Source organism: Esox lucius, chromosome 3 (genome assembly GCF_011004845.1).
Source record: "Esox lucius isolate fEsoLuc1 chromosome 3, fEsoLuc1.pri, whole genome shotgun sequence".
NCBI classification, from domain to species: domain Eukaryota; kingdom Metazoa; phylum Chordata; class Actinopteri; order Esociformes; family Esocidae; genus Esox; species Esox lucius.
Window position 1 is genome coordinate 7,046,487 of NC_047571.1, and position 27,524 is coordinate 7,074,010.

Sequence of the window (27,524 nt, forward strand, 5' to 3'; positions counted from 1 at the left end):
TAGTGAGATGATGGGATTCAGTGGTTCAGTTTATTGTCCAGTTGTCAGAAAACAAAGACAGAGCAAATGATTCTAAAATACTTTACTGCCTTCATCTATATCCAAACTTAATAAAAATAGTAATGGCCATTTCACATTCAGTAATATTGGTAAGTAAAATTTTCATTTCCTGTCTGGGTTGGTGTTTTATAGTCATGACTGTTGTGTATAAAATTACAGTTGATTGTGGAAAGATAAGGTAGACGCTAGATTAAAAAAAAACGCAACATACAACAATTGCTAAGATGCTACTGAATTACAGTTAATTTAAAGATATCAGTCAATTGAATTATTCAGGTCAAGTACTAATTTTTAGATTTCACATGACTGGGAATCAGATTATTAATCTTGTGGACACATCCCTTCAGTCCAGATCATCCCAATGTGTGAGAGGTCTGGTGAATATGCAGGCAAATGCAGTACAGATCCTTGTGAAATGAAGCCATCCATTATCATGCTGAGACATTAAGTGATAGCCTAGAAGAAGGGAGTCCTGGGCAAGTGTGGTTACACCTGTTTTGTGGATGTGAAGTGTTGATGTTCTTCCAAACCAATGTTGGAGGAAGTTATGTTAAATTGCTGGTAATCGCTCTGGGGGACATTCCTGGGATCTGTATGCCAAGGGCATCTGTGGCATTGTGTTGTGTCACGAAACTACACTTTTAAAAGTGGCCTTTTATTGCCTCAGGCACAAGGCACACCTTTGTAATGATCATGCTGTTTCAGGTTCTCAATATGCCAGTTGGACGGATTATCTTGGCAAATGACTGCTCACCAACAGGGACGAAAATGTGTCACTAGTATTTGTGAGAAATACAATTTTTGTGCAAATAACTCTTGGACTAGGATCTTTTATTTCAGATCAGGAAACGGTTATAAACACAACATGTTAAGTTAATAATTGTTGTGTGTGACAAACAGTAATTACCCCAAGATCGACTATATGCTTGTGAAGCTGACAAGGTGGCACTTAAGAGGTAGGCAGTGCCAAGCATGAGCTAGTGCATCCTTTTTACCTTTTTATTGGGCTACAATGTGTTGTGAAGCATGAGTGCTGCGTACTGTGCTTCAAAGTACCGTGGGAGGATGAACTGCTTAAAGGCTATTTAAGCAACTCCGACCATTATTGCGCTTGCCAATCAAACCTAAAACATGCAGGCATGTTTTGGTAGATGCTACAACTGCTAGGTTAACTGCTGCCTGGTAGCTACTCTACCCTGATAGCTCACATTAAAGCAGCAAGTAATTTACACATCGGCCTTCGACTGCTTATTTTCCTCCTAGGCTACTTTTTGTATCTTAACAATGCTTTTGACCTTCACCTTGTAAACAACTCTAATTGGATAAGGTTTTTAAAAAACGTAGTAGTGCACTCTAATCTTGTCATATTCTACTATTGGGAACAGAGATGTTTCAGGAGAATATCTGCCCAGGTACATTGTCCTCAACTGCCTGGCTTCCTCTTCCACAAGTTTCAACCAGATAATTCAGATGTATACATTCAGTAGAGGCCATTTGGCTCATAGTTCTGTGTTAATACTATATTATTCCCTCACAACTTGAAAGGTACTTTTGCCACTAGATGTCACTGCTCTCATGTTTCTGAGGGCCAGGAGGGCGTGGATCTTCGGTGCCAAAGTACTAAAATGACAATTCTTATATATTTTTTGGGGTGGGGGGTGCAAATGATCCCATGTGAAATGAAAAAGACAATACACAGTTGAAAAGATATTTCTTATTCATCACAAGGAGAAACCAGAAAATAAGGGGATTTTAAGAATAAGTAATTCAATAGGTATATGGGTGTTGGGATTACTTGACAAACATAATTACCTTTGGACTATGGGGGAAAAGGAATGGCAGCTAGACTACCCATTCATTATGGATGATTTTAAATGTTACAAAAACAGCACATATTCAAGCCAGGGAATTTTCTCCAGGCAAAATCCCACATGGTTTTCCTGTTGTGGTAACATTGTTAAACAACTGCCATAATACAATCTTTTTCACTTAGCCCCAGTCTTTTGGGAACAACCCTCATAGGACCTTTCCCCCAAGGTTAATTGTTTTTGTAAGTATAATCTGGCCACTCAACCATATGATCTGCCAAAAACTGGCCACCGGCTGAATCTAGTTTTTACCCCAAATCTATGGTGTTACCACAACAGAAACTGTGTGTGTATTTGGCTAGAGAACAGTTTTCTACAACACCAACATTAAACACCACTTTGGACGTTCTGCTGTTCTGGTGGTATTCCATTCCAGATGCCCAGCCCGGCTTCCTGCAGTGACAGGACAAACTTCTGCCTTGCTCTTTGGTAGGCCCCAGATGCCATCTTAGCTGCAGAGTACGCCTTCATTACCTCGTCCCTCTTTTTCCGACAGGTGGCGTCTATCTTAGGCAACACTAGTCCCCCAGCCAGCAGAGCAGACGAAGCCTTTGCGCTTTCCGGCATAAGAGAAGCTGTGTCTTTTGCACCCAACACTCCTACTTGCCAGCTCAGCTAAGGAGAAAGAAGGAAAGACAATAAGAAAGTCTTGGGTTAATAAAACACACCACCCAGACAGAATAAAAACTAATGAGCCAATGCAAACGGCAAACTTCAACAGCTGGGCTATTTTCCCCCATTTAAATTTCGCCAAACAAATTAGCATTCCAAGGGCTTTGCATTATTTTCTCTCTCCCCTGCTCTCTCTCCGTCTCTCAGAAAAAAAAAAATATTTAATGGAGTACAGCCAGGATGGATTTTTAGATGACTGTGTTTATTCTTGCATGTGATATTGAGTGCAGGAAGCCGTTTCTGTGGGAAGCTATTGAAATGCTTTCCTAAATAATTATGACTCTGTACTGTCATCAAAATTTAACCGCCACCATTTGGAACAGTACACGCCAGCATACATATTTAATTTCACAATGGAAATTAAACTGTACTTTAAAAACATCATCATAATAAGGAGCGTTAGATGGAGACAGAAATGCTTAGTGAACCAGCAATGTGCAATTGAAGAAAGATGGATAGCATCTGCATTGTAATTAAGTATGGCCTCTTCCACTGTCTGCAGTAATTCCAATATCATTTGCTTTCATTATAATATAATGCATACATTAAAACTTAAATATAAAATGGACATCATTAAATAGCTTCTATTGGTAGCTCCAATAGTGTACGCTTTGCTCTTCATTTCCATTGGTCCAAGAAAATGGGTTTCTCTGAACACATCCGATTTAGAAACAACCTAATACTTCCTAACCGTGTTGCGTAGGCTCTCCCAACGAGTGAAGAGGGATCTCCTGCACAGCCGTGATGGAGTCCCCGATAGTTTTTTCCTGCCTGTAGAGGCGTCCACCACCTCCAGCGCTGCGTCTCCAGCACTCCAGTTCACACTGACGCTGGGGGACTTCCCCGGATGCCGACCCTCACTGCTGCTGAGGCCTGAGGACCAGACAGAGCACCGTTTGGGGTCAGGAAGGGACATGGTAAGTACTTGATTATTCACACTTTAAATACCACATCCTAAGCCACCCCAGAGGCATGGCCATAAGGACTGTCCCTAAGAACATGCTGTTCGTACTGGAACAGTCACAACCTGTTGCAGGTGTAATTTGCATTAGGTTCCTTGCTTAAGGGCACAAAGAGGATTTATCATCTTATCGGGTCTGGGATTGGATACAACAACCTTATGGATACTGGCCCAACCCACTAACCACCAGGCTGCCATCATATAATGTTATCATCTCTTAGATGTGAGTGACTTACATCCGAAGGACAGCCTGTTGTGTCTATAGGGGTAGGGCAGGGAGGTGATGTGCCCCATACGGCGTGCCATGGTCCTGCTCAGGTGACCCGTGTGGCACAGGCTTCCCACTGTAAGGCTGTGGAGGTACACCGGTGCCACAAGGTGAGACAGGAGAGAACCCTGAAGACCCAGAACATTCCACCTGCAAAAAAAAGTGCTGAGACTAAAGACCAAACTGTGGCATCTTATATTTCGCAAGCCTATCCCCTACCCAGTGGACTACATTAGACCAGTGGCCCTGGTCAAAAGTAGTTCACTAAATAGGGAAAAGTGTTTCATATGTGACAGAAGCCTGAAGCATTCTTACTGGAACAAAGGATAGAAAATAAGTTCCAGTATATAATTTTATTCGTTAGACTCAGTGGGAGACTTATCATTGTCTAGCTTAAACTCACCTTGCTATTTTATCTGTACAGGACATGGTAACTGGAGGTTCCCTTGGTAACCCCCTATCCCATTTCTGATTGGCTCTCCATACGCTGACAGGAAGTGTACCCTCGCCGCCTTCCATCTTCATCCTTAGATGGTAGCGCAACTTTTTCACAGATCTCTGCACTGTGTGATCTGGGAGAAGAGGGAGAACTGCTGGGAGAACTGCTGTAGATCCAACAAATGCAAATATGCTCCATAAATCCCAGGATAGGTAGATCTTTTTTTAGAGCATAATATCTTACGTGTAGCTGTTATCTCGTAGGGACAGTTGAGCCGTGCGTCTCCACATGGTGATGAGCTCACATACATATGGAACTGAATACCATCTCTTAGTTTGTATGCTGATTCTTTGTCATGCACAAAAATCGACTGCTCCAAACTGTCTGGCTGGTTGCTAAACAAGGAAATAACACTTATTATCATCTTTTGTTTGGGAATGACCACCAAATTTCTTCATGGCTTTTCCCCCCCTAACAATTTGGTGGTATCCAATTTTGCAATTAAGGCCTTGCCTAATCTCATCACCTCTTCAGCAGGTTCAGAAGGTCAAAGATTGAGACATCTCGCCAAGCCTTTCTACTCCACACAAACTCGCTCAACTAGGAGATGCGTACGGTCATGTGAAGAAAACACAATTTTAAAAAATTGCACAAACTTTCAAACCACTTGCAATTCCATCTGAAAATATAAGTACAGCCTTGCTTCAGTAGCTAGTGCTGCTCCCTTTTTATTTGAAATAATCTAGCTGTTTCTTGTAGCTGAATTCTTGCCCACTGTTCTTTATGGTATTGCCTCCACTCTGTCATGTTCGAAGGCCTTCTTGCATGCACAGCGCGCTTCAAGTCCCCCCACAGCATTACAATAAGATTGAGCTCTGGGTTTTGACTCTGCAATTCCATAACCCTCCATTTCTTTTTTTTGAGCCATTCTGTTTAACGCTTTGATTGTGCGTTTTGTATCATTATCCAGTTGCAAGGTCCATGTTTGGTGCAGCTTCAGCGTCTTGACAGGCCTCATAGTCACCTAAAGTATCTCAGGTAGAAAATGGAATTAATCGTTGACTCACTGATGGCAAATCTGCCAAGGCTTGAGACAGCAAAACAGCCCTAAACCATAAGGCCAGTGCCTCCACCGTATGGTGTCTGGTATTGCAGCAATACATCTTCAACCGATGACTCATTCTGTCCAGAGCACATTGGTCCACAATTGTGGTCATGATGTTACCCTGGGGTTCTCAGAAAAGTCTCTGAGCATCTGTCGTTCAGCTGTTCGGCTGAATTGGGTGGGACAACCTGTCCAATGTAGATTACCTGGTCTGGAATCTTTTCCATTTGTAGATGATTGGTCGGACAGTGAAATTATGTCCTTTGATTGTTTGGAAACGGTTTTGAAATGGCGTTGATCGTTTGGAAAAAGGCCTCTCAGACTCATGGGCATTAGTAATCTTTCTTCTGAGGGCCTTGGCTAGGACTTTTGATATTGTGTTACAACATACTTAAGGTTAAAACCAGATCAAGTTTTTAGACTTTACTTAAGGTTGGACCCTACCAAGTTAATCTCTAATGATTTACCAGGTTTTCTTGACCAGTGAATTTAACTCAGATATCCATGAGCCAAATATGTTAAAAGAAAGAAAATAAAAATGTTTCAGCTTAAACATGTTACCAGAGGAAGATCTCCAATTGGGCGTAGAGGAAGCGTAGAAAAGCCCTCCTGGCAATGACCTCGGCGTGACAGTCGTTAACCGTCCATCCCTGGTCACTAATACTCTTTCCACTGATACATTTGGTTCCTGTACCCAGGCACACCACCTGGGCTCGCCTCAGATCCAAACCTGGCCACAGTTGAAGACAAACATTTCTCTTACTGACAACAAGGGAAACAGCACAGTGCACTTAAACAGGTGATGTGAAACAGTTCTTTGTGTACAAAGTGGTTTCCTATTCCTGTAGTGCACAAATGATTGTTGACTTCTTTGGGCCCAATGGCGTCTGGCTAAATGAATATGACCAGGACCTCTCTAAAAACAACAAATATCCCACATAAATGGCAAATGTTTTTCTCCTAGAGAGTTTTTATACTGTATATAATTTCGTCCAGAATAAATAATATTAGACTCACTGCTCTTCTACAATGGCTCTCAGAAGTATTCACCTCTTGGACTTGACACATTTAAAAATTGATTTAATTAGGAGTTTTTGCACCTGACCAACACTAAAGTCCATCATGTCAAAGTGAAAAATAAAATCTACAAATTGTTCTAAATTAATTATAAATACAAAAGAGAAAATAATTGATTTCCTGAGTATTCACCCCCTTTAATCAATGTTTGGTAGAGGCAACTTTGACAGCAATTACAGTCTATTTGGATACGTCTCTACCTGCTTTGCAGGTATTTTTGCCCATTCTTTGCAGAATTGCTCAAGCTCTGTCAAGTTGGATGGTTGAACAGCAATTTTCAGCTCTCTGTATATTCTCAATTGGATTGAGGTCCGGGCTTTGACTAGGCCACCCCAGGACATTGTCTCTAGTGTGGCTTTGGCTGCATGTTTGGAGTCATTGTCTGGTTGGAAAATGAATCTTCTCCCAAGTCCAATGTCTTTTGCAGACTTCAGGTTTTCTTCCAGGATTTCTCTGTACATTCATTTTGCAAACCATCTTAACAAGTTTTCCCAGTCCCTAACACAAATAGGCATAGCATGATGCTGCCACCACCATGCTTAACAGTTTTAGGGATTTAGGGTTAGGACTTATGGACTTTTGTGTTGATCAATGTAAAAAAAATTATGATTAAATTCATTTTGATTTCATGTTGTAAAAGTGTTTTGCGGTTAGAAATCGAAATTAATTGTTTTCTGTATCTATGAGATCCACGGAGAAAATGCAGTTTTTGTCTGAGGTTTTTCTAGATGTTCAGTTTTGGGAATAATCAACTCATGCCGACTGACTAACTAGTCAACTAGACTAAAAGTCAGAAAGCATTTTCAAATATGTATGTGTCCATACACATTGGACTAATCATATTTCTGGCTGCAATCTAGCTGTACAGTGTGGGAAAAATTTTTTTTGATCCCCTGCTGATTTTGTATGTTTGCCCACTGATAAAGATATGAGCAGTCTATAATTTTAATGGTAGAAAAATAATCCAGAAAAACGCATGTCATAAATTTTATAAATTGATTAGCATTTTAATGAGTGAAATAAGTTTTTGACCCATCTGCAACAAATATTTCTGGCTCCCAGGTGTCTTTTATACAGGTAATGAGCTGAGATTAGGAGCACATTCTTAAAGGTAGTGCTCCTAATCTCAGCTGTTTACCTGTATAAAAGACACCTGTCCACAGAAGCAATAAATCAATCAGATTCCAAACTCTCCACCATGGCCAATGACCTGTCCAAGGATGTCAGGGACAAGATTGTAGACCTACACAAGGCTGGAATGGGCTACAAGAACATCGCCATGCAGCTTGGTAAGAAGGTGACAACAGTTGGTGTGATTATTTGCAAATGGAAGAAACACAAAAGAACTGTCAATCTCACTTGGTCTGGGGCTCCATGCAAGATCTCACCTCGTGGAGTTGCAATGATCATGAGAACGGTGAGGAATCAGCCCAGAACTACACAGGAGGATCTTGTCAATGATCTCAAGGAAGCTGGGACCATAGTCACCAAGAAAACAATTAACACACTACACTGTGAAGGACTGAAATCCTGCAGCGCCCGCAAGGTCCCGCTTCTCAAGATAGCATATGTACAGGCCCATCTGAAGTTTGCCAAAGAACATTTCAATGATTCAGAGGAGAACTGGGTTAAAGTGTTGTGGTGAGATGAGACCAAAATTGAGCTCTTTTGCATCAACTCAACTCGCTGTGTTTGGAGGAGGAGGAATGCTGCCTATGACCCCAAGAACACCATCCCCGCCGTCAAACATGGAGGTGGAAACATTATGCTTTGGGGATGTTTTCCTGCTAAGAGAACAGGACAACTTAACTGCATCAAAGGGATGATGGACGGGACAGTTAAATCTTGACTGAGAACCTCCTTCCTTCAGGCAGGGCATTGAAAATGGGTCGTGGATGGGTATTCCAGATTGACAATGACCTAAAACACACAGCCAAGGCAACAAAGGAGCTCAAGAAGAAGCATATTAAGGTACTGGAGTGGCCTAGCCAGTCTCCAGACCTTAATCCCACAGAAAATCTGTTGAGGGAGCTGAAGGTTCGAGTTGCCAAACGTCAGCCTCGAAACCTTAATGACTTGGAGAAGATCTGCAAAGAGGATTGGGACAAAATCCCTCCTGAGATGTGTGCAAACCTGGTGGCCAACTACAAGAAACGTCTGACCTCTGTGATTACCAACAAGGGTTTTGCCACCAAGTACTAAGTGATGTTTTGCAGAGGGTTTGAATACTTATTTCACTCATTAAAATGCAAATCAATTTATAACATTTTTGAAATGTGTTTTTATGGATTTCTTTGTTGTTATTCTGTCTCTCACTGTTCAAATAAACCTACAATTAAAATTATAGACTGATCATTTCTTTGTCAGTGGGCAAATTTACAAAATCAGCAGGAGATCAAATACTTTTTTCTCTCACTGTATATGAAGAGACATCATTTCTTTTCATATTGGGTTTACAGCAATATTAAAAATCAATAAAATGTGTCCATCATTATATTTAAATTGACATCTTATTACGTCCAGGTGTTATAAGTAGTCCCAGATATAGGTCATATATGCTGAAAGGAAAAAGATGCCATGTGGAAGCAGCCCTTAACTAGTTTGTATAACTTGACAATGGGCTACAGTAAGTGGGTTTTGGTTTTACTGTTTTGGCATAAACTATGGCAATACCTTATTTGCTTGAATAATACAAAACAGTAGCTGGCAAGAAGAATCACAGAAATTAGTTTTAATGAGCCAGTTTCACAATTGGCTATGTAGCTAGAGTTTATTAGAGTACACGCTTTTGCCAGAAATGTAGCTATTCTTTCGTGAGGTTGAATAAAAAATTTATAAATGCCAGGGACAAAAGACTAAATACAATCAGCAAGACATCTGAGTTGTGAGTGTGTAGACAGTTGGGAGTGTGTAGACATTTGGGAGTGTGTAGACAATTGGGAGTGTGTAGACAGTTGGGAGTGTCTAGACAGTTGGGAGTGTCTAGACAGTTGGGAGTGTGCAGACAGTTGGGAGTGTGCAGACAGTTGGGAGTGTGTAGACAGTTGGGAGTGTGTAGACAATTGGGAGTGTGTAGACAGTTGGGAGTGTGTAGACAGTTGGGAGTGTGCAGACAGTTGGGAGTGTGTAGACAGTTGGGAGTGTGTAGACAGTTGGGAGTGTGTAGACAGTTGGGAGTGTGCAGACAGTTGGGAGTGTGCAGACAGTTGGGAGTGTGCAGACAGTTGGGAGTGTCTAGACAGTTGGGAGTGTGTAGACAGTTGGGAGTGTGTAGACAGTTGGGAGTGTGCAGACAGTTGGGAGTATGTAGAGTTGGGAGTGTGTAGACAGTTGGGAGTGTGTAGACAGTTGGGAGTGGGTTGATCTCACTTTCCAGCCATGAGATGTTATTTCACTCGATTTTCTAAAGGTGATTTAGCAGTTTTTTCTAGAAGTTAGAGATGGAAGGAGATTCCACGCTATCATGGTTTTGTGTAACACTGTCATTGCTGACATGGGGACTGATGAAGCCCCAAGTTATGTCTTATAGGGATGGGTGACTGAGCTGTATGTTATGGGTGCATAAAAATAATTTGGAATCTCATACAAAAATATTTCTCATCAAAACACAAATTGATACAGATAATCTCTATTAAAGCCTCAAACAGAAGCGCCTGACACAGATTTCTTTGTTAGTTTAGCTGTTTTAATTTGTCTTGTTCAAAACCAATAACCAAAATCTAATATTTAAGTCTAAAATGATGAAACAACAAATGTATTCCCATTTATTTTGTAAATCTATTTTAAAATGTGCTAACAATGGTGGACAAAATAAAATAATACTAGACTTTCTATTTCCAAGTACGTTATTTACAGTTTAACAGGATATGCATTTGGCCAATGAGACAGGAATAAGGATGTAGCCTCACCCACATGATCATTAATGAAAAATGTATCTGATTTTAATAGTTTCTATTGTCATTTATCCACTTTGATAATGTTAGCTTATTTGTTTTAGGAGGTATTTTCCAATAAAACTTTATTGAAAATCGACAGTACAGTTTGTTTTTTGGACTTTCTTGTAATTGGTGAGCATTGAAATTGGGAGAATAAAATCTAAATGTTTTTGATGATTGTTTTGGGGTTCACATAGAATTTTTTTTTAAATGTTTGGCATTGCCGAGTTAAAAGGAAATATGATTTATCCATATGCACTAGGGCCAGGTGCATCTACTATAAATAGAAAAACAAAGTCTCTTGCTATTTTCTTCGTGTTTAATAACCAATTTGGAGACCATAAGCAAAACCAACTTATATTGAATATTCTTTCATTACAGTCAAACACCATAATTTTTTTTTCACTTCCTGATTAGAATGAAATAACCAACAAGAAAATTATGTTTGGCCTTTATTTCTTTTTCTGTTATTCAAGACTTTTCAAAAGAATTACAAAAAAGTTGGTATGCAATCTCTGTTTAGAAAATATTTCAACCAAACAGAATAATGGACACATTTCTTGTATGAACCAATGAGTGAACAATACAAGGACCAGTAAGATCCCCTTTTGACTCCATCCGTCTCAAGGTTTGACAAGCTGTGTGTTAAGAGATGCCGCATTCTCTGTAAATTCTCAACAGACCACCATGCCTGGCACCAACAATCATACCACTGTCAGAGTTGCTTAGATCACGTTCCTTCCCTACTGTAATGTTCGTACCTAATTAAGTGGCTGGTGAGTGTAAATGTACTAACCTTCACAGCAATTTTATCAACATGATTTGACCATGATAACCGACCTTCCAATATTGGTCTAATAAATGCAAGTGCCTCGACCTGCTCAGTCTAATCTTTTATACAAGGTTTAGACAGCAATGTTAGATTTTTAATGCTTGCAAAAAAAAAAACTGAAACTGAAGTAAATGTGCCATAATTACAGTCAACTTTGATATTTCAGGTACTGTACCATTTTCAGAGGAAGTATACTGTGTACTAACTCCACTTTGCAAAAATTATGTAGGGGAATTGCAATGTCCTGGCATGTTGGCGAAAAATACATTATAGTGAAACCAGACCCGGGCTACTTTTGCTTAAGGTCACCTTTTGGGAAATTCAGAGCCTACCTCTGGTCATAACGATGCCGGCCAGAGCTTTGTGAGGACTGTGCGACTGGGAGATGGTGCAGCTATTATCCATCAGCTCACTGTGTTTCCTTCTCACCAGGTAGAAGATTGACTCTGCAAAGAACTGCAATCGCACAAATGGATGGACTACTTTGCGGCCAAAGAGTAGTAAAGATTACAGCTGTATTCACATCCACGTAAACAGACAGTAGAGCCAATAAAACTTGGTTTTGTTGTTAACTCAATATTATACAGTGACCAAACAAATCTATGGAGGACATAGAGGTCAATAGGAATAGTGAATATATATCCTATAAGTCTATTTTCAAAACTAGTGAACTACTGTAGTAGTAGTGCTTTCAATGACTCTCCCAGAAGTGTATTCTCCATCAATTCTCCCTGAGACACACATTAAGATGTCATTTAAAGCATATATGTGATTCATAATATTCAGTATTTACTGGATAAAATAAATGCAAATTGACTCATCAACTTAATTTCCATACTACCGATTTTGCAGGTTTTCCCACTTACAAAGCATGTAGAAGTCTGGAATTTTTATCATAGTAAGTGACAGATCTAAAATAAAATCCAGAAAATCACATTGTATGATTTTTAAGTAATTAATTTGCATTTTATTGCATGACATAAGTATTTGATACATCAGAAAAGCAGAGCTTAATATTTTGTACAGAAACCTTTGTTTGCAATTGCAGAGATCATACGTTTCCTGTAGTTCTTGACCAGGTTTGCACACACTGCAGCAGGGACCTTCTCCAGATCCTTCAGATTTCGGGGCTGTCGCTGGGCAATATGGACTTTCAGCTTCCTCCAAAATGTTCTATTGTGTTCAGGTCTGGAGACTGGTTAGGCCACTCCAGGACCTTGAGATGCTTCTTACGGAGCCACTCCTTAGTTGCCCTGGCTGTGTGTTTCGGGTCGTTGTCATGATGGAAGACCCACCCACGACCCATCTTCAGTGCTCTTACTGAGGGAAGGAGATTGTTGGAAAAGATCTCGCTATACATGGCCCCATCCATCCTCCCCTCAATACGGTGCAGTGGTCCTGTCCCCTTTGCAGAAAAGCATCCCCAAAGAATGATGTTTCCATCTCCATGCTTCACGGTTGGGATGGTGTTTTTGGGGTTGTACTCATCCTTCTTCTTCCTCCAAACACGGCGAGTGAAGTTTAGACCAAAAAGCTCTATTTTTGTCTCATCTGACCACATGACCTTCTCCCATTCCTCCTCTGGATCATCCAGATGGTCATTGGCAAACTTCAGACGGGCCTGGACATGCACTGGCTTGAGCAGGGGGACCTTGCGTGCGCTGCAGGATTTTAATCCATCACACGTAGTGTGTTACTAATGGTTTTCTTTGAGACTGTGGTCCCAGCTCTCTTCAGGTCATTGACCAGGTCCTGCCGTGTAGTTCTGGGCTGATCCCTCACCTTCCTCATGATCATTGATGCCCCACGAGGTGAGATCTTGCATGGAGCCTCAGACCGAGGGAGACTGACCGTCATCTTGAACTTCTTCCATTTTCTAATAATTGCGCCAACAGTTGTTGCCTTCTCACCAAGCTGCTTGCCTATTGACCTGTAGCCCATCCCAGCCTTGTGCAGGTCTACAATTTTATCCCTGATGTCCTTACACAGGTCTCTGGTCTTGGCCATTGTGGAGAGGTTGGAGTCTGTTTGATTGTGTGGACAGGTGTCTTTTATACAGGTAACGAGCTCAAACAGGTGCAGTTAATACAGGTAATGAGCGGAGAACAGGAGGGTCTGTGAGAGCCGGAATTATTACTTGTTGGTAGGTGATCAAATACTTATGTCATGCAATAAAATGCAAATACAATGTGATTTTCTGGATTTTCACAGTTGAAGTGTACCTATGATAAAAATTACAGTAGGAATTAAGTAGGAAAACCTGCAAAATCGGCAGTGTATCAAATACTTGTTCTCCACACTGTATAAACATGCATGACCTTTGAAGTTATTAAGTCATACATTTATATCAAGTTTGGAGGGCTGAGAAGAGACGGAAAATGAAGATGTCTAAATGGTGACAGACAAGGTCATGCATAATGATGCATAATGACCGTGTTACATAATTATCGGTCAGATTAATATGCTCTTCACACCTCCTCTGCTCTTAATTTCATTCTCCTTCAGTCGGGGAGCTCCTCCTTGATCGCTAATAGGCTGTCATGATAATGTTCATTAAGGCATTTAGCTGCCTGACTTCGAATCACTTTGTGTTGAGTAGGATAAGGGATAGGTCTGTTGAAAAGCCATAGATCTGTCCATTCCCCAATTTGCCTTCCCTCAATTCTTTACACCGTCTCGGCATCCCTCTCAAATTGAAGAAGGTTGGAAGGGAAGGGTCTTAAGAAGGAGGTGAGTGATAGGATGCAAGGAATCAAGAAGACCTTTTCATATAAAGTACAGGCAGTCTGTATGCTACTCACAAACCAAGGGCTTGGAAAAGCCTGCCTTCTCATTTATATTTTATTCATTGAAGTCAACCTGTGGGATGAATTCTCTCACATTCTGAAAGCACAGCTGCCAAATATCACATGAGGAGCACCTTCTTAGGCCGGGTCATATGCTCTTAGTTGTTAAAGGGATTGTTTCGGATTTTGGCAATAAAGCCCTTTATCTACCTTCCCAGATGCAGATGAACTTGTGCATTCCATTTGTACGCCTTAGTGCTAACACTAGTTGGCTCCTAAAACCTAATGTCATGCTAGAGTTAATCTTACTGTAAAGAGATTCTTTGCCAAAATCCTGAACCATGACTTAAGCTATAATGGTTGGACATTCAGAACAGGACATTAGGAGGCCCTTTTAAATACATTCAGTAGAATTATTTAGAAGATAAGTTGGAGTAACATGCTGCACTGAGAGGAATTATGGGCAGGACATATTTAATACCATGTTCAACAATGTGATTATGTTCATTTTACTATAAATTGTATCTCAATACTGTCTTTGATTTAGAAAAGACTTAACATCAGTTGAACCCAAACACTAAAGCTTGATACTGATTGAAAAATGACGAGATGAACAATTATGTCTCCCCAATACCAATAACAAAGAGTGGAAATTCCGGTTCAGTTAAGAACCCCTTGATCATTCAAGCTGCTCACCTGAGGTAGCTGTGCACTCTTGGTCCAACTGTCAGTATGACCGATGTTCGGCTCAGGCCCCAGACTGATGTTAAATATGTCCCGTAGAGCTAACCCTGCTGCCTGGGCTTTCGCCAGCTTTTTACTGCGCCCACAGCCCTCAAATATTTTCCCATCCACCCTCACCGCTATCACAAAGCACCTGATTGGCCGGCCCATCGCTCTCTCCGTCTGGCAGATATACCTTAGGCCGGGCCTCAGGTCATTAAGCAGAGTCACGGGCTTCAGCTCCTCAACAATAGAGGATTCGATCCTCTGCCTCTTCTGATTGGCTGAGGACATCAGGTCAAGGGTCAGGCGTACCAGTTTCCCGTGACTGCAAATGCTGGAGAGCAACTCCCGTCCCTTTCCAACGGATCTATTATTTTCCTCAAATTCCTTGAAGAGTGTCCCGGGGACGAGATCTGCCTGGTCGGAGGTGAAGTCCGTTGGTGCAGCGCTGTTGACGAATTGCAGGTTTCCCATGGTGGTGTGAGCCTGAGGTGCATTGGGGAACTGGATGAAAGACCTAAGAGCCAGCTCCGCGGCCTTCATCTTAGCCTTCTTCTTAGTGGGTCCTTTCCCCTCAAACCTAAAACCATTCACCTCAACTCCAACAGCGAACACAGGGGCGTGAACAGGCCCGGTCCGAGATGCCGTCTCATACTGTAGTCCTGGTTTCAGCTCATTTAACTGCACCAGGGCGTTCTTCTTTGTGACACACCAGGATGTCCTCATGGCCTGCCGACGGGCGGCGTTGCTCCTTCGTAACTCGCACCCCTCCACCGACGGCGCGCACGTGTCTGACTTGAAACAACGGTCCGTCCTTTTACAGGTCAGCTGGAGTTCGTAGAGGAGACACTCTTTGCCTTCCACAGATAGCTGCTTTCGCTGTGGGGCTGTGGTCCTTAAGAGCCCTCTGGAGATGTCAGGGTAAAGGGCTGATGAGTGTTGATGTCCGGTTAGCGTGACTGAAGGGTCCACTTGGTTTCTGCTGTCATGATTCTCCTTCACCTCAGCGCTTCTGCTACCTGTTCCCCAATCCAGACAAGAGCAATTATAGCTACATTTAAAATGCTGATATCACATCAAGGCAAACTTCAGGAAATTTGCCATTATGCTCATGTGATTTATAACAAAAGTCTGAACTAACAGAATGGGAAAGCTTAGCAAAAAGCAAAAATGTAAACTATGAACAGGTAAACTGCTGGTGTGCCACTCTAATGGAAATGTGTTGTGAATGAATAGCTTGTAAAGGGAGAGGTATATGAATACTTGAAGTGTCTCCATGGTCTCTGGATGTTGTTGCCCCACTATCTCTAAACTTCATGGGGCTGATGAAGGATGACAGCATGCTGGTTCTCTCTGAAACACATTAACAGAGAAAGACTGTTACTGAGCAATCCACACAAAACATGACAAAACCCCAGACGAAACACCAGACATGCTAACCAAGATACGATATAACTCAGTGCCATTGTCACATTTAAAAAGCATTTTTTTGTCATCATCTAACAAGGGTTATAGATTCATATTTCATACCTATGAAATATCTGGATGCTCTATTTTCAACTCTATATATTCATAGGCTAAATATTACTTCCAGAAGAAAATACAATAGAAGTAATGAAATGGACTGAGGTAAACACTTAATAATGGCAATAATGCACATCTAATGTGGGAAGCTGAAAGTCCATTAGATTTCTGATGGCTGAAAGGATGCAGAGAAAACAACCACAGATAGAAGGCAAGAGCCAAGTGGAGTAATTGAAAGCTATGGCTGATACAACCAGGGGATTTTGCACAAGGGCCGTGTCACATTAATGGAATCCATTTTGACTAACTAGCCAATCTGACCTTTTTATGCTGCGTTTTCCCATAATTTTACCTCAGAAGCAAGAATTCTACTTCTCCATTTTGAATTACTTTTTAAACAGCTGCCACAGTGTTTGTACAAACAATCTAAATCATTCTTCTATCTACTTCTGTCTGGGCACAACTCTCAAAGTTACTAACATCAGATAATTCAGTATGAAAACGACACTTAATAGAATGTGTGAAAGGCACACGTCCTTTATCAGTCTCCCTGCATTTTTTACCGACTGTATAAACAGTTAATTTGTTTTGTTAATTTTTTCCCTGCTGACAGACTAAGGCCTGTAAATGTGTTCAGCCTTCAGAGCAAAAATGTTTTTAACAGAAAGAACGAGGAATAACATGCCATTACAAGTCACCTGACCAACGGTTTAAAGGAATGAACTTTCCAGCTTTAATTTGCACAAGGAGTTTGTGCTAGCAAACAACAACAAAAGACCATAGGCCAATTGCCATTGTCTACTGTCCACACATATAGTTGTGTGTATCATAATACTGATTCTGACGTGTTCTCAAATTATTTCAACTACTTAGCTGGATACTGTTGATGGCTATTGTTGCTACCATCAGCTATTAGATGCCTGAAGCAGTTCAGTGTGTTCTTGCCCTTGAGGAAAGACAGTCTGCATTAGGGAAAACCACACTGCTTTTTATTAATTACGCTTAACAAATGAGATTATTCACAGCTGTCAGGCCTCACACGTTGGATGGAAAGCGGGTGCTTTTCACTTTCCTTGCCATGCATAATTTCATTATTCTATTAAACATGCTTCATTAACAATGACGGGATTAACCAAGTTTGCCTCTGGAGTTGAAAAATAATCATGCTAGAAGACGACTGAAGACGATGTGATGTGGTATTTCACCCTTAGCATGTACTGTACAGCATGTGATTCTCCGGGTAAGAAGCCTGTTTGGGGTAGCTGTGTGACCAACCGTGTCGTGACAAATTATGAAAAGTAAACAGTGTCCTACAATAATTAAGAAAAAATACTGTCATTTCATATGGTTGAGGGGGTGCATGGGAGAGAGAAAGTAAACCCACCCGGTTGTAAGCATAACAGACTGTCACAAGATGACCAGTATAAAAGGTCCTGTCTGAGATACAGTATCTGAGGTAGTCGTACTACAGGTCTGTACAGATATACGGTAAGTGGACAGCTGTAACATCCCCCCAAACGTGTTATGGTAAAGATAGACTGAGGTAGAAGTATTCTGAGGATTCCATTACTCCGAGGGGATAAGTTTTACTACAAAGATCATTGTGTGAGCCTTTCACTCGCTGCACTGTATTTAGTCTTTTTAATATTGTGTACTGTATTTAACAGCATTAAGCTTAAACTCTTACAGAAAGCTTATACAGCTTAGTCATTGTTTCCGGTGAGAGTAAAGTGAGATTAACGTGAATTAAAGCTAAAGGCACCCTAGTCTAATGCATACTCTGGTAATGCACGTAATCCACTCAGAATGGGGAGGAGCTAAATGCAGAAGCTATATATTCTGTTTTGCCCCAATACCCCTTTGGGATTCCTGGTTCAGTAGTGTTCATGCTAATTCACACAGCAGTTTTGACTTTTATACGGACATACCGATGCTAGTTATGAGTGATCCGTTTTTTCTACATGGTAATACTTTTAAATTGAGGAAGGAAAATGTATGGGTGAAAATACATAGTTACTTGTTTGGGATTTCTATGTAAATTACACCATTAGCTGCAAGAATGTGGGTCAGGAAAGAGCACACAACTCCATTCCCCTGCCAATACAGTTCAAAAGCCTTTCATTATTCCATTACATTCATAATACTTCATTTTTACTCTTGGAAGTGTTTTTAGTTTCCTATTTGAATCTTACTGCTATACTCGAATATTCACGAGAACTGACATTATTTTTCTTTTCTATAACATACCCAGTTAGCTTATCAGGTGTGCCAACATTTAAAATCGAAATATGCATATTTGACAAAGCTGTAAAAATGTAATGCGGTTCCATACTTCACTAAACGCTAGATATGACCAACTTTCCAGCCAGCTCTCCTGCCTACAACCTTTAATCTTCTTCCTCTATCAGACTGTGAAATACGAATGGAACTAAATATATTTCAGTATTTTTACCTGACTGCTATGTGCCCAGGTCAGACCTAATGCAATATAAGGGGAATTGGATGTTATTTATGAAGTGGACTTCCAGTGCTCCTGGATGGTGGTGAGACTGCAGAAACATCTCTGTGAAATTGGAGTCCCTGGTGTCCAGGGGGCCACAACCCAAGAAGACCGTCCAGTAATGTGTTAAACGTCACTGTGGGACTGTAGGGGAATCGCCTGAAGATAGAACAATAGAAGAATAATAGCTTTCTGCTTGTAGGGTGTGAGGTTCTGTAGAGCAGTAGTAGTGGAAGTATGGATTAAGGCACACAGTGACATCACCAGTCACCTATTCAGTTCAGATATTGAGTACCTACTGTTTCGTCAGGAAAGGTTTCTTTAGATTCACATTCCAGTTCCTGTATGCTGTGTTATGTGCTCAAGATTTTGACAACAGCAAGAGTGGCATGGATTAGAATGTTAGCTAGAGACTTTTACCCAGACTATTTACTTTCTAAACTTGTAACGTGGGAAGTAATAATACTCCTTATTCAGTTCAGACACAAATAGGTTAGAAAGCCATTGGTTTATTTCCAAATGGCAATCTATTCCCTATTTAGAGAACTTCAGACTAATATCTAGGCCCTGTTCAAAAGTAGTATACTATTGTAGGGCTGGTTTTCTGTTACACCTGAGAAATAATTGCAACCCAGGGTTTAAATCAGTACCTGGTTTGAGGGAAAGAATGAAAAAGCAGTGATACTGGCTTTGAGGTCCACAGCTGAATACGAGGGATATGAGCAATAGGGTGCTATTAAGAACACAACCATTTTCTGGCTCAGTGGTTAGTTCCCTAATCTTGGCCAGACACTGATTTCCAGTTCTGTCAGCGAGATAAGGACCTCTTTTTCCACAGGTTGAGCAAATAGCTAATTTTATCTCCGAAGTGTTTCTCTAATGGCACCCTATTTCCTACATAGTGCCCTAGGTACCACGCTCTTCAACAGCACTTAGTGCACTATAAAGAAGGAGAGGGTGCGTTTGCAATGCAAGCCATAGCGGACACTCTACCTCCCAGCTTAATGCATCGTTTGAGCTGACGGCCTGACCAGAATACATTTGCTGCACTGACTTCTTACTAAACAAGATCTCTCTTGTCTGTATAAAACATTTTACGCTGTTTATCACTGGGGGTCATTTTGAATCGTAAGAAATGGCCGCAACCCATACTGAGTACAAACATCAACACCAGGGTTTTAATTTCTTTGGTCACAACTGTGTTTATTTCCATTGTCATCCTCTTACCAAAATGAGTTTTCTAAAGCCAACAAGGTTTCAATATGCATAAAGTATATTTCCACCATCAATTTACTATATCAAACAAGCATCTCACATTTAATGGTGATAAATTGTTCCTCATTTCTCTTCAGTGGATTCCACCAGCTCAGCAGCGCCAGGCTGGGGTCTGGCTGGAGAAAGGGAAATGTGTCGAGAAATAAACCAGAAGGGCCTGGTGGGTGGAAATATTCTAAACTGAGAATTGTGTCTCTGCAAAGTTTGTTTTGTCATCGTGGTGGACATTGGGCTCACTAAAGACGTCATTATTACGTGCCGATTTAGGATCCAGGTATCTGATTTGTGAAGTCTGGAGTTCAGGACGATGGACAGGGCTAAGGAATTGTCTTTAAATCTGTCTCTTATAAGGCAGGGGTGTTTGGATTATTGAAACTGGCATGTACAATTGTGCTCATAAGTTTGCATACCCTGGCAGAAATTGTGAAATATTGATTTTAAAAATATGACTGATCATGCTAAAAATCTTTTTTTTCATGCTAAAAATAAATATTTTATTTAAGAATAGTGATCATATGAAGCAATTTATTATTACATAGTTGTTTGGGTCCTTTTTAAATCTTAATGTTTACAGAAATCACCCAAATGACCCTGATCAAAAGTTTACATACCCTTGAATGTTTGGCCTTGTTACAGACACACAAGGTGACACACACAGGTTAAAATGGCAATTAAAGGTGAATTTCCCACACCTGTGGCTTTTTAAAATGCAATTAGTGTCTGTGTATGAATAGTCAATGAGTTTGTTAACTCTCACGTGGATGCACTGAGCAGGCTAGATACTGAGCCACGGGGAGCAGAAAATAACTGTCAAAAGACTTGTGTAACAAGGTAATGGAACTTTATAAAGATGGAAAAGGATATAAAAAGATATCCAAAGCCTTGCAAATGCCAGTCAGTACTGTTCAATCACTTATTAAGAAGTGGAACATTTGGGGATCTTTTGATACCAAGGCAATACACAGTATTAAGAACTTAGGGTATGCAGACTTTTGAAAAGGGGTCAGTTTTTTTTTTTTCTTTGTTGCCATGTTTTGTTTTATGATTGTGCCATTCTGTTTTGTGAATCCCATAAGAAATAAAAGGCATGTGTTTTGCCTGCTGACTCAACTTTTCTTTACAAATGATACATATACTACCAGTTCTCCAAGAGTATTAAAACGTTTGAGCAGAACCGCCTGTCTGCCACTGGAACTAGCTCTAACTAGTCGTCTTTGTCGACATAACTGCTGATGGCAGGAGGTGCATCAATTTTCAAATGTATAGAATTCTTGTCAGAAAAAATATAACCAAAAATATAACCAAATGCCTCAAAACTCATTGGACGGCATTTGTCCTAGCAGCCGGACAATGACCCCTAACATACAGCCAAAGATACCAAGGAATTTATGAACATGTGGAATGTTCTTGACTGGCCAAGTCAATCACTCGACATGAATCCAATTGAGCTTTTGTTTCACAAGGAGGAGACCAGACTGATAGCAAATATACCTGAAAAGAAACATGAATGAGAGATGGCTGCAATACAGGACAGTCAGAACATAACCAGAGAAGATCGATTGGTGAGTTGTATGGTTGGCATACAGTCATCAAAAACAAAGGGTTTGCAACCAAAAATGAGATACGACAACTATATTTAAGATTACTTACATTTTTTCACTTACTTTTGGTCCCCTAAAACGGGGGGAACTATGGCTATGTACAAGGGCTGTTATACCTACAAGGTTTATGGCTTATAGGTGTAAATACCCCCAAATTAAAGCAGACAGTCTGTAGTTTAACCACTAAGTCATTGTTTTATTTCCAATCCAATGTGCTGGAATACAGGGCCAAAACAACTAAATATTTGCTTTGTACAGTATATAGTCTGTCCAGATCCAGGTTACTGTCTACCTGAGTGGGGATTGGGGAAAAACAGTATGTGAATTTCAAGCAATGGCGTGTTTGAGGTATTTGTCAAACCACGAAAGCTTATGTGCTCTAACAAAACAAACCTTTTATAGCCTTATTGTTTTTAGAAAGAACCATTGGAGTCTTACTTGAACTTGAATATGGTGAAAAGGTAAAGCAACTAATTCATTCCAGGACATAGCTTCTTCCCTGTTTATTAACCCCCCAACACTGAATAAAGAATGTGTTCCTATTTTTTCGGAGGTACTCCGATAATGGCATATTTATTGCTTTGATCACTTTGTGGCATTATGTTAATGAGTGATGAAGGAACAATCGTCTGACAGCCTCATCTCATGTACCTGCAAACCGCCTCTCTGAGGAAACAACAACACTCCCATAACGTGGGAGAAACTATGAAACTGACACAATTGCCTTCACTTGTGTCTGCTAAAAGTCTGCATGTCCACTGAGACAGTGACATCAAAAGGAAGATAGCAGGGAGGAGAAGTACAGCCTGTCATAGTTAGGAGCCATATTTAGTTTTCTGGGCTTCCTTTGGTGACACTTATCCCCAACTCATTGTAATACATAACGCACCACTATCTAGTCATGTAGTTGTAGTGTTTGTAGTTCATGGGCAGACTGTTCCCGTCAGAGCTTATCAGAGAAACAGGACGAGTACTTTATAAGAACTATTTCACAGAGAGAAATGACAAGTTAGTCACCACACACATACACAATATCCCAGTAGAATATAGGGCAAGGTGGTGTCTGCCCTGTTACCCATTCACAAACCCTGATCGATCGATGTGATATGCTAACCTGATAACCCTTTAACGACCCCAAACCTAGATTAAAACCGATGCTAATGGAATCTGTGCTTTTCTAAAATTCCATTTCATAACGCTCAGCTAACCACCAAAAATAAAACCCCAGTCCAACTTCAACCTACTACCAGCGGAACTTGCCGTGTATCACCAATCAATGACGGTAAAGGAGAGTTCATTTCAAACAACTCTTTGATTTGAGAAGGATGAAAATCCCCAACCACCTCCACTACCTATGATTACATGTCACTGTGGTAGATGATCGGCTGCTCGCCTAACGGTTAGATTATCTGACCAGTAATCAAAAGGCTGCTAGATCGAACTCCCAGGTTGACAAGGTGATACCTTTGTCATTCTGTCTCTGAGCAAGACAGTCACCCTAATTTGGTTATGGACCATACATTTCATTAGCAGTATAACATTAAAAATGTCTGAGAAAGAAATGGCTATCCAGTTAAGAGGCTTTAGTGGGATGTTTTTAAAACGACATGTTGTTTGTTCATGAATGATCTTCCCTTCATGAAAATAGTTTATTAGGTGAACTCAAGCAGAGATTCAGGATGGACGAGTACGCTAAAGCAGAGCAGTGATATTTCTAACATCTGAGCCAATTCATTGTGACAGGCAGATCACACGCATCCCGTTGCACTATGGGAAACCTGCAAGGCCATGTTCCAATTGGCCCCCTATTCCTTATATAGTGCACTACCTGAGCCCTGGTCAAAAGAAGTGCACTAGATAGGGAATAGGGGGCCATTTGTTTCAGCCATGACTTCGGGTTGTTTGGCCAAGCCATTTGGCCAAAACCAAACTTTCCACTTGACTCCCTTTAGCATGGGTGACAGCCGTTAGCAGAGGCATCAAATCAAATAAATCACAAAGTACATCTAATCATACAAATACTGACAAAAGCTGTTCAAAAGCCCAGACCTAATATCAAAAAGCTCCCAATAAATACTTGGAACAGAACGATGAATACATTTGCTAAAGCATATGGTGATCTGAATTGAATTGTGATTGGGGATAATAACAATAGCATACTGTGGTACAAATCTGTGGCATGCCAGAACAACAGCTGTGAAGATGTAGCCATTTCAACTAGTAACATAATAGACTGCTTGTCTGTCTCTTCACTGACCAAAAGAAGTATTATATATCTGTAAAAATGCTGTCTTGTAATAGTGGGCCAACAAATGAACAAATTGAATATCACTAGATTCAATGAGAACATCTTTATTTCACTTTTTTTAATGTATTTTTATTTATTCAAAACATTATTGGGATAATGTTACTTTTTACAATAGCTTATCCCATACCCTCAGAAAATATTACAATTAATCTTACAATAAATCTAAAATTAATATGAAAAAACTTAATATGAAATGAATATGAAATGTGGCCAAATTATGTATTTCCAACCATATCTTGTCGTAAATCCCATTAAAATACATTTGGCATCTTTTCAAATATTTATACTAACATTTGTCCAAAGAATATATTTTAAATATATAATTATTTCTGTGTGATGGTTCACAAATAAAACAAGTTGCAAAACATAAAATACCATAAGAGTCATTCTCAATATTAACAGTTGTTTGTTGAAAGGGTTGCTATGCAGCGGACTGTTACAGTTACAGTTCGTAATGGTGTCAGTATGGATTTAAAGTTGACTGGTTTCTCTGATGTGTGTCATGAGATTAAAACATTCCATCTCGCAGATTCATAGACAGATCAGACAGGCTGTCTGCCCTGCCATCAGTCTTTTAAAGTGTGCAGTCTAATTGACTGCTATTATGTCTGGCTTCACTGTAACTTAACAACCAACACAGCAAAATGCAGACTTGACATTTTGACACTGTCCTTAACAGCCTTTGTCTTCCTTTCTGTCCACACCTGAGGCACTCACTACACATGGGGCAGGTCTGTGAAAAATGCTAAGTAAAACTGGACTGTCTAATGTAGTGGTCCTCTGGTTGGGATACTGGACTTTCCAATGAAATTCAATCAATAGAGAAAACAAATTATCATAATATATTAGTAGAAAACAACAGATGATAAAATTGAATAAACAACAGCTGTTCTGTCATGTTAATCTGTCTGAATTTAGGACAATATTGCACTATACGGGAAGAGTAATCTCACTACTATTCCCTATGTGGTGTATGTAACATGTGAGGGTCTGGTCAATCTCTAAATGGTTTGCAGTTTACCCATTTAACAGTTACTTCTGTTTGATGAGAATGTTCATTATATAAAGTGGAAGGAAATTTCTAATGCAATATTTTATGTTTTGTGTGTTTCAATCCTACATGTTTATCACGTCTTACTGGGACAGTGTTTTTATAGTAGGACCACACTTCTTAGGAATCCATGACATCATACATATTCATACTGGGACATACAGGAATCATCCTCAACATCTTGATAATCCTCATCATTCTCATCATTCTCCTCAACCTCATCACCCTCATAATCCTCCTCATTCTCCTCAACCTTATCACCCTTATAATCCTCATGATTTTTCAAACTCATCACTCTTATAATCCTCTTCATTCTCCTCAACCTCATCTCCCTTATAATCCTCATGATTTTTCAACCTCATCACCCTTATAATCCTCATGATTTTTCAACCTCATCATCCTTATAATCCACTCAACCTCATCACCCTTATAATCCTCATTATTCTCCTCAACCTCTTCACCCTTATAATCCTCATCATTCTCCTCAACCTCATCATCCTTATAATCCTCATCACTCTCCTCAACCTCATCATCCTTATAATCCTCATCACTCTCCTCACTTTCCTCATCCTTATAATCCTCATTATTCTCCTCAACCTCATCACCCATATAATCCTCGTCATTCTCTTAATTCTCCTCAACCTCATCACCCTTATAATCCTTGTCATTCTCCTCAACCTCATCACCCTTATAATCCTCATCATTCTTCTCAACCTTATCACCCTTATAATCCTCATCATTCCTCTCAACCTCATCATCCTGATAATCCTCCTCATTCTCATCATCCTCCCCATTCTCAGCATCCTCTTCATTCTCATCATCATCGTCATTCTCATCATCCTCCTTATTCTCCTCCTTCTCCTCCTCCACCTCGTACTAATCATCCTCAGTCACATCATCTTCCTCATCTTTGTTATCATTTGACCAAACATCCAATTGGCACTTGTCTACTGTCTACTGATTGTCAGTGTGACCATTCAAAATAATAATAAACATTCACAACGCTTCTGTCAAGACATTGATTCAAAACAACCTTTTAGTCAAATCATTACAACCATTTACCCGAATGCCACTGTTACACATTATTAAACCAAGTATGCATTCCAAATTAAACCCTATCCCCTTCATAGTGTGAAGGAGATACAATAAAGGACCCCACAGGCTCTGGTCAAAACACAATAAAAGGATGCACAATGAAAGGATGAATGCACTCCATGCATCATTAAAATGCTTCCGTCAATTCACCTTGAGCAATAAAAGGCCAATAGGTCATTAGTGGAATGAAATGGTTAGGCACTAGGAATAAGCACAGGTTTTAATACAAAACCCCTCGTGAAATAATCTACAGTGCTTGATGAGGATTAGTCTGTGAAGAACAACGGCACTGCAGTGTAATCCTCAAATGTTGACATGTTGCCAAGAGGACAATAGAAATGATTGTCTGGGCTTTCATGATAATGAGAGTGAATTTAAATAACAGGAGAATTATCAAAAGCCATTTGAATTATTACTCAAAGCATTATAGGCTATTTTTATAATCCTTAACTATCAGGACCAAAGTCACTTACAGTATAGTATTAAAATCTGTAATAGTTTTATTCTTTGCCTTCAATATAGGGAGAGCAGTTAATAAAGTTCTTAGGTAAACTATATCCCAGACTCCTTGTGTTGTTGGGGACTTCTGCAGTGTGAGATTATCTCGATACTGTATGGCCCAAGGCAAACCTTTCACTTTCTGTACATATAAATGACTGAAATACATATGCATATGCATTGAGACATTATTCCTGCGTTTATTTCAGCCTATATGATTTATAGGTTTCAAATATACCCTCAAGGCAAGGTGGAGATTCTCCTATTAGAATTCCACTCAATGACACAACAGTAATTTGTTCACAACAAGTTGTCTACTGACCTTTTCTTGTTGACCTCCTCCGTCTCCTTTTGAAATGGCTTCTCAGGTCACAATCTGAAGTTCCCATAGTTCGGGTGCTGTTTCCAAGAACCGCTGCCATGAGGCACAGAAAGAAATCCTATCGTGCCTACAGTCGAACACTTTTACCTCGTTAGAACTGGGAGAGTGATGAACAAAAACTATCCAAGTGAAGTCCCGAACTATGTCACTGGATCGGTGTAGAGATTATTTGTAGGCATCCTCCGCGATGCTGCGTGGCGTTCGAGTTCCACCTACATTTCTGCTGTCACAGCCTTTTTATAAGTGACATCATTTAGGCTGGAGATCCACCACACGCTACACCGGCTCTATGCTCTGTGTTTCCCTCCAAAGAAATGCGTGCTTCACTGACTGAAAATGTGCAACAATGCAACTAAAGGGAGATGTATACATTTACGCGCAAGAAGGCAACTTTGGAAATGCGCGCAATTGCGCATCGTCGTATAACGTATTGACGCTATTTTTGTGAAGACATTTGGCAATCGAATTTACATAAACAACAGTTTTCGCTGATATTAGGATTGTCAACAATATACTGTTTCAGACTGTGGACCCTTTTGGGAATCAAATTTGCATTAATGC

General features: G+C 40.2%; 1 protein-coding gene across 1 annotated transcript; it reads right to left on the bottom strand.

Moving 5' to 3' along the window:
- Window positions 1–72: 72 nt before the first annotated feature.
- LOC105018016 (adenosine deaminase RNA specific B2 (inactive)) lies at window positions 73–27,524 on the bottom strand. The gene is made up of 10 exons (XM_034290615.1): window positions 26,904–27,524; window positions 15,993–16,082; window positions 14,700–15,748; window positions 11,550–11,673; window positions 5,935–6,103; window positions 4,512–4,663; window positions 4,233–4,401; window positions 3,798–3,979; window positions 3,292–3,473; window positions 73–2,543 (listed from the first exon to the last, which is right to left on the bottom strand). The coding sequence occupies exons 1-10, from the start codon at window positions 27,001–27,003 to the stop codon at window positions 2,256–2,258; spliced, it is 2,505 nt and encodes an 834-aa protein (XP_034146506.1). The 5' UTR covers window positions 27,004–27,524; the 3' UTR covers window positions 73–2,255.

Excerpts from the sequence above, each read along its gene's own strand:
- LOC105018016 (XM_034290615.1), bottom strand. The coding sequence starts at position 27,003 with ATGGCAGCGGTTCTTGGAAACAGCACCCGAACTATGGGAACTTCAGAT. Across the intron at positions 3,980-4,232 it reads TGTACAGATAAAATAGCAAG|GTGGAATGTTCTGGGTCTTC; the intron begins GTGAGTTTAAGC and ends TTTTTTTTGCAG. Across the intron at positions 2,544-3,291 it reads GGGAGAGCCTACGCAACACG|CTGAGCTGGCAAGTAGGAGT; the intron begins GTTAGGAAGTAT and ends CTTTCTCCTTAG.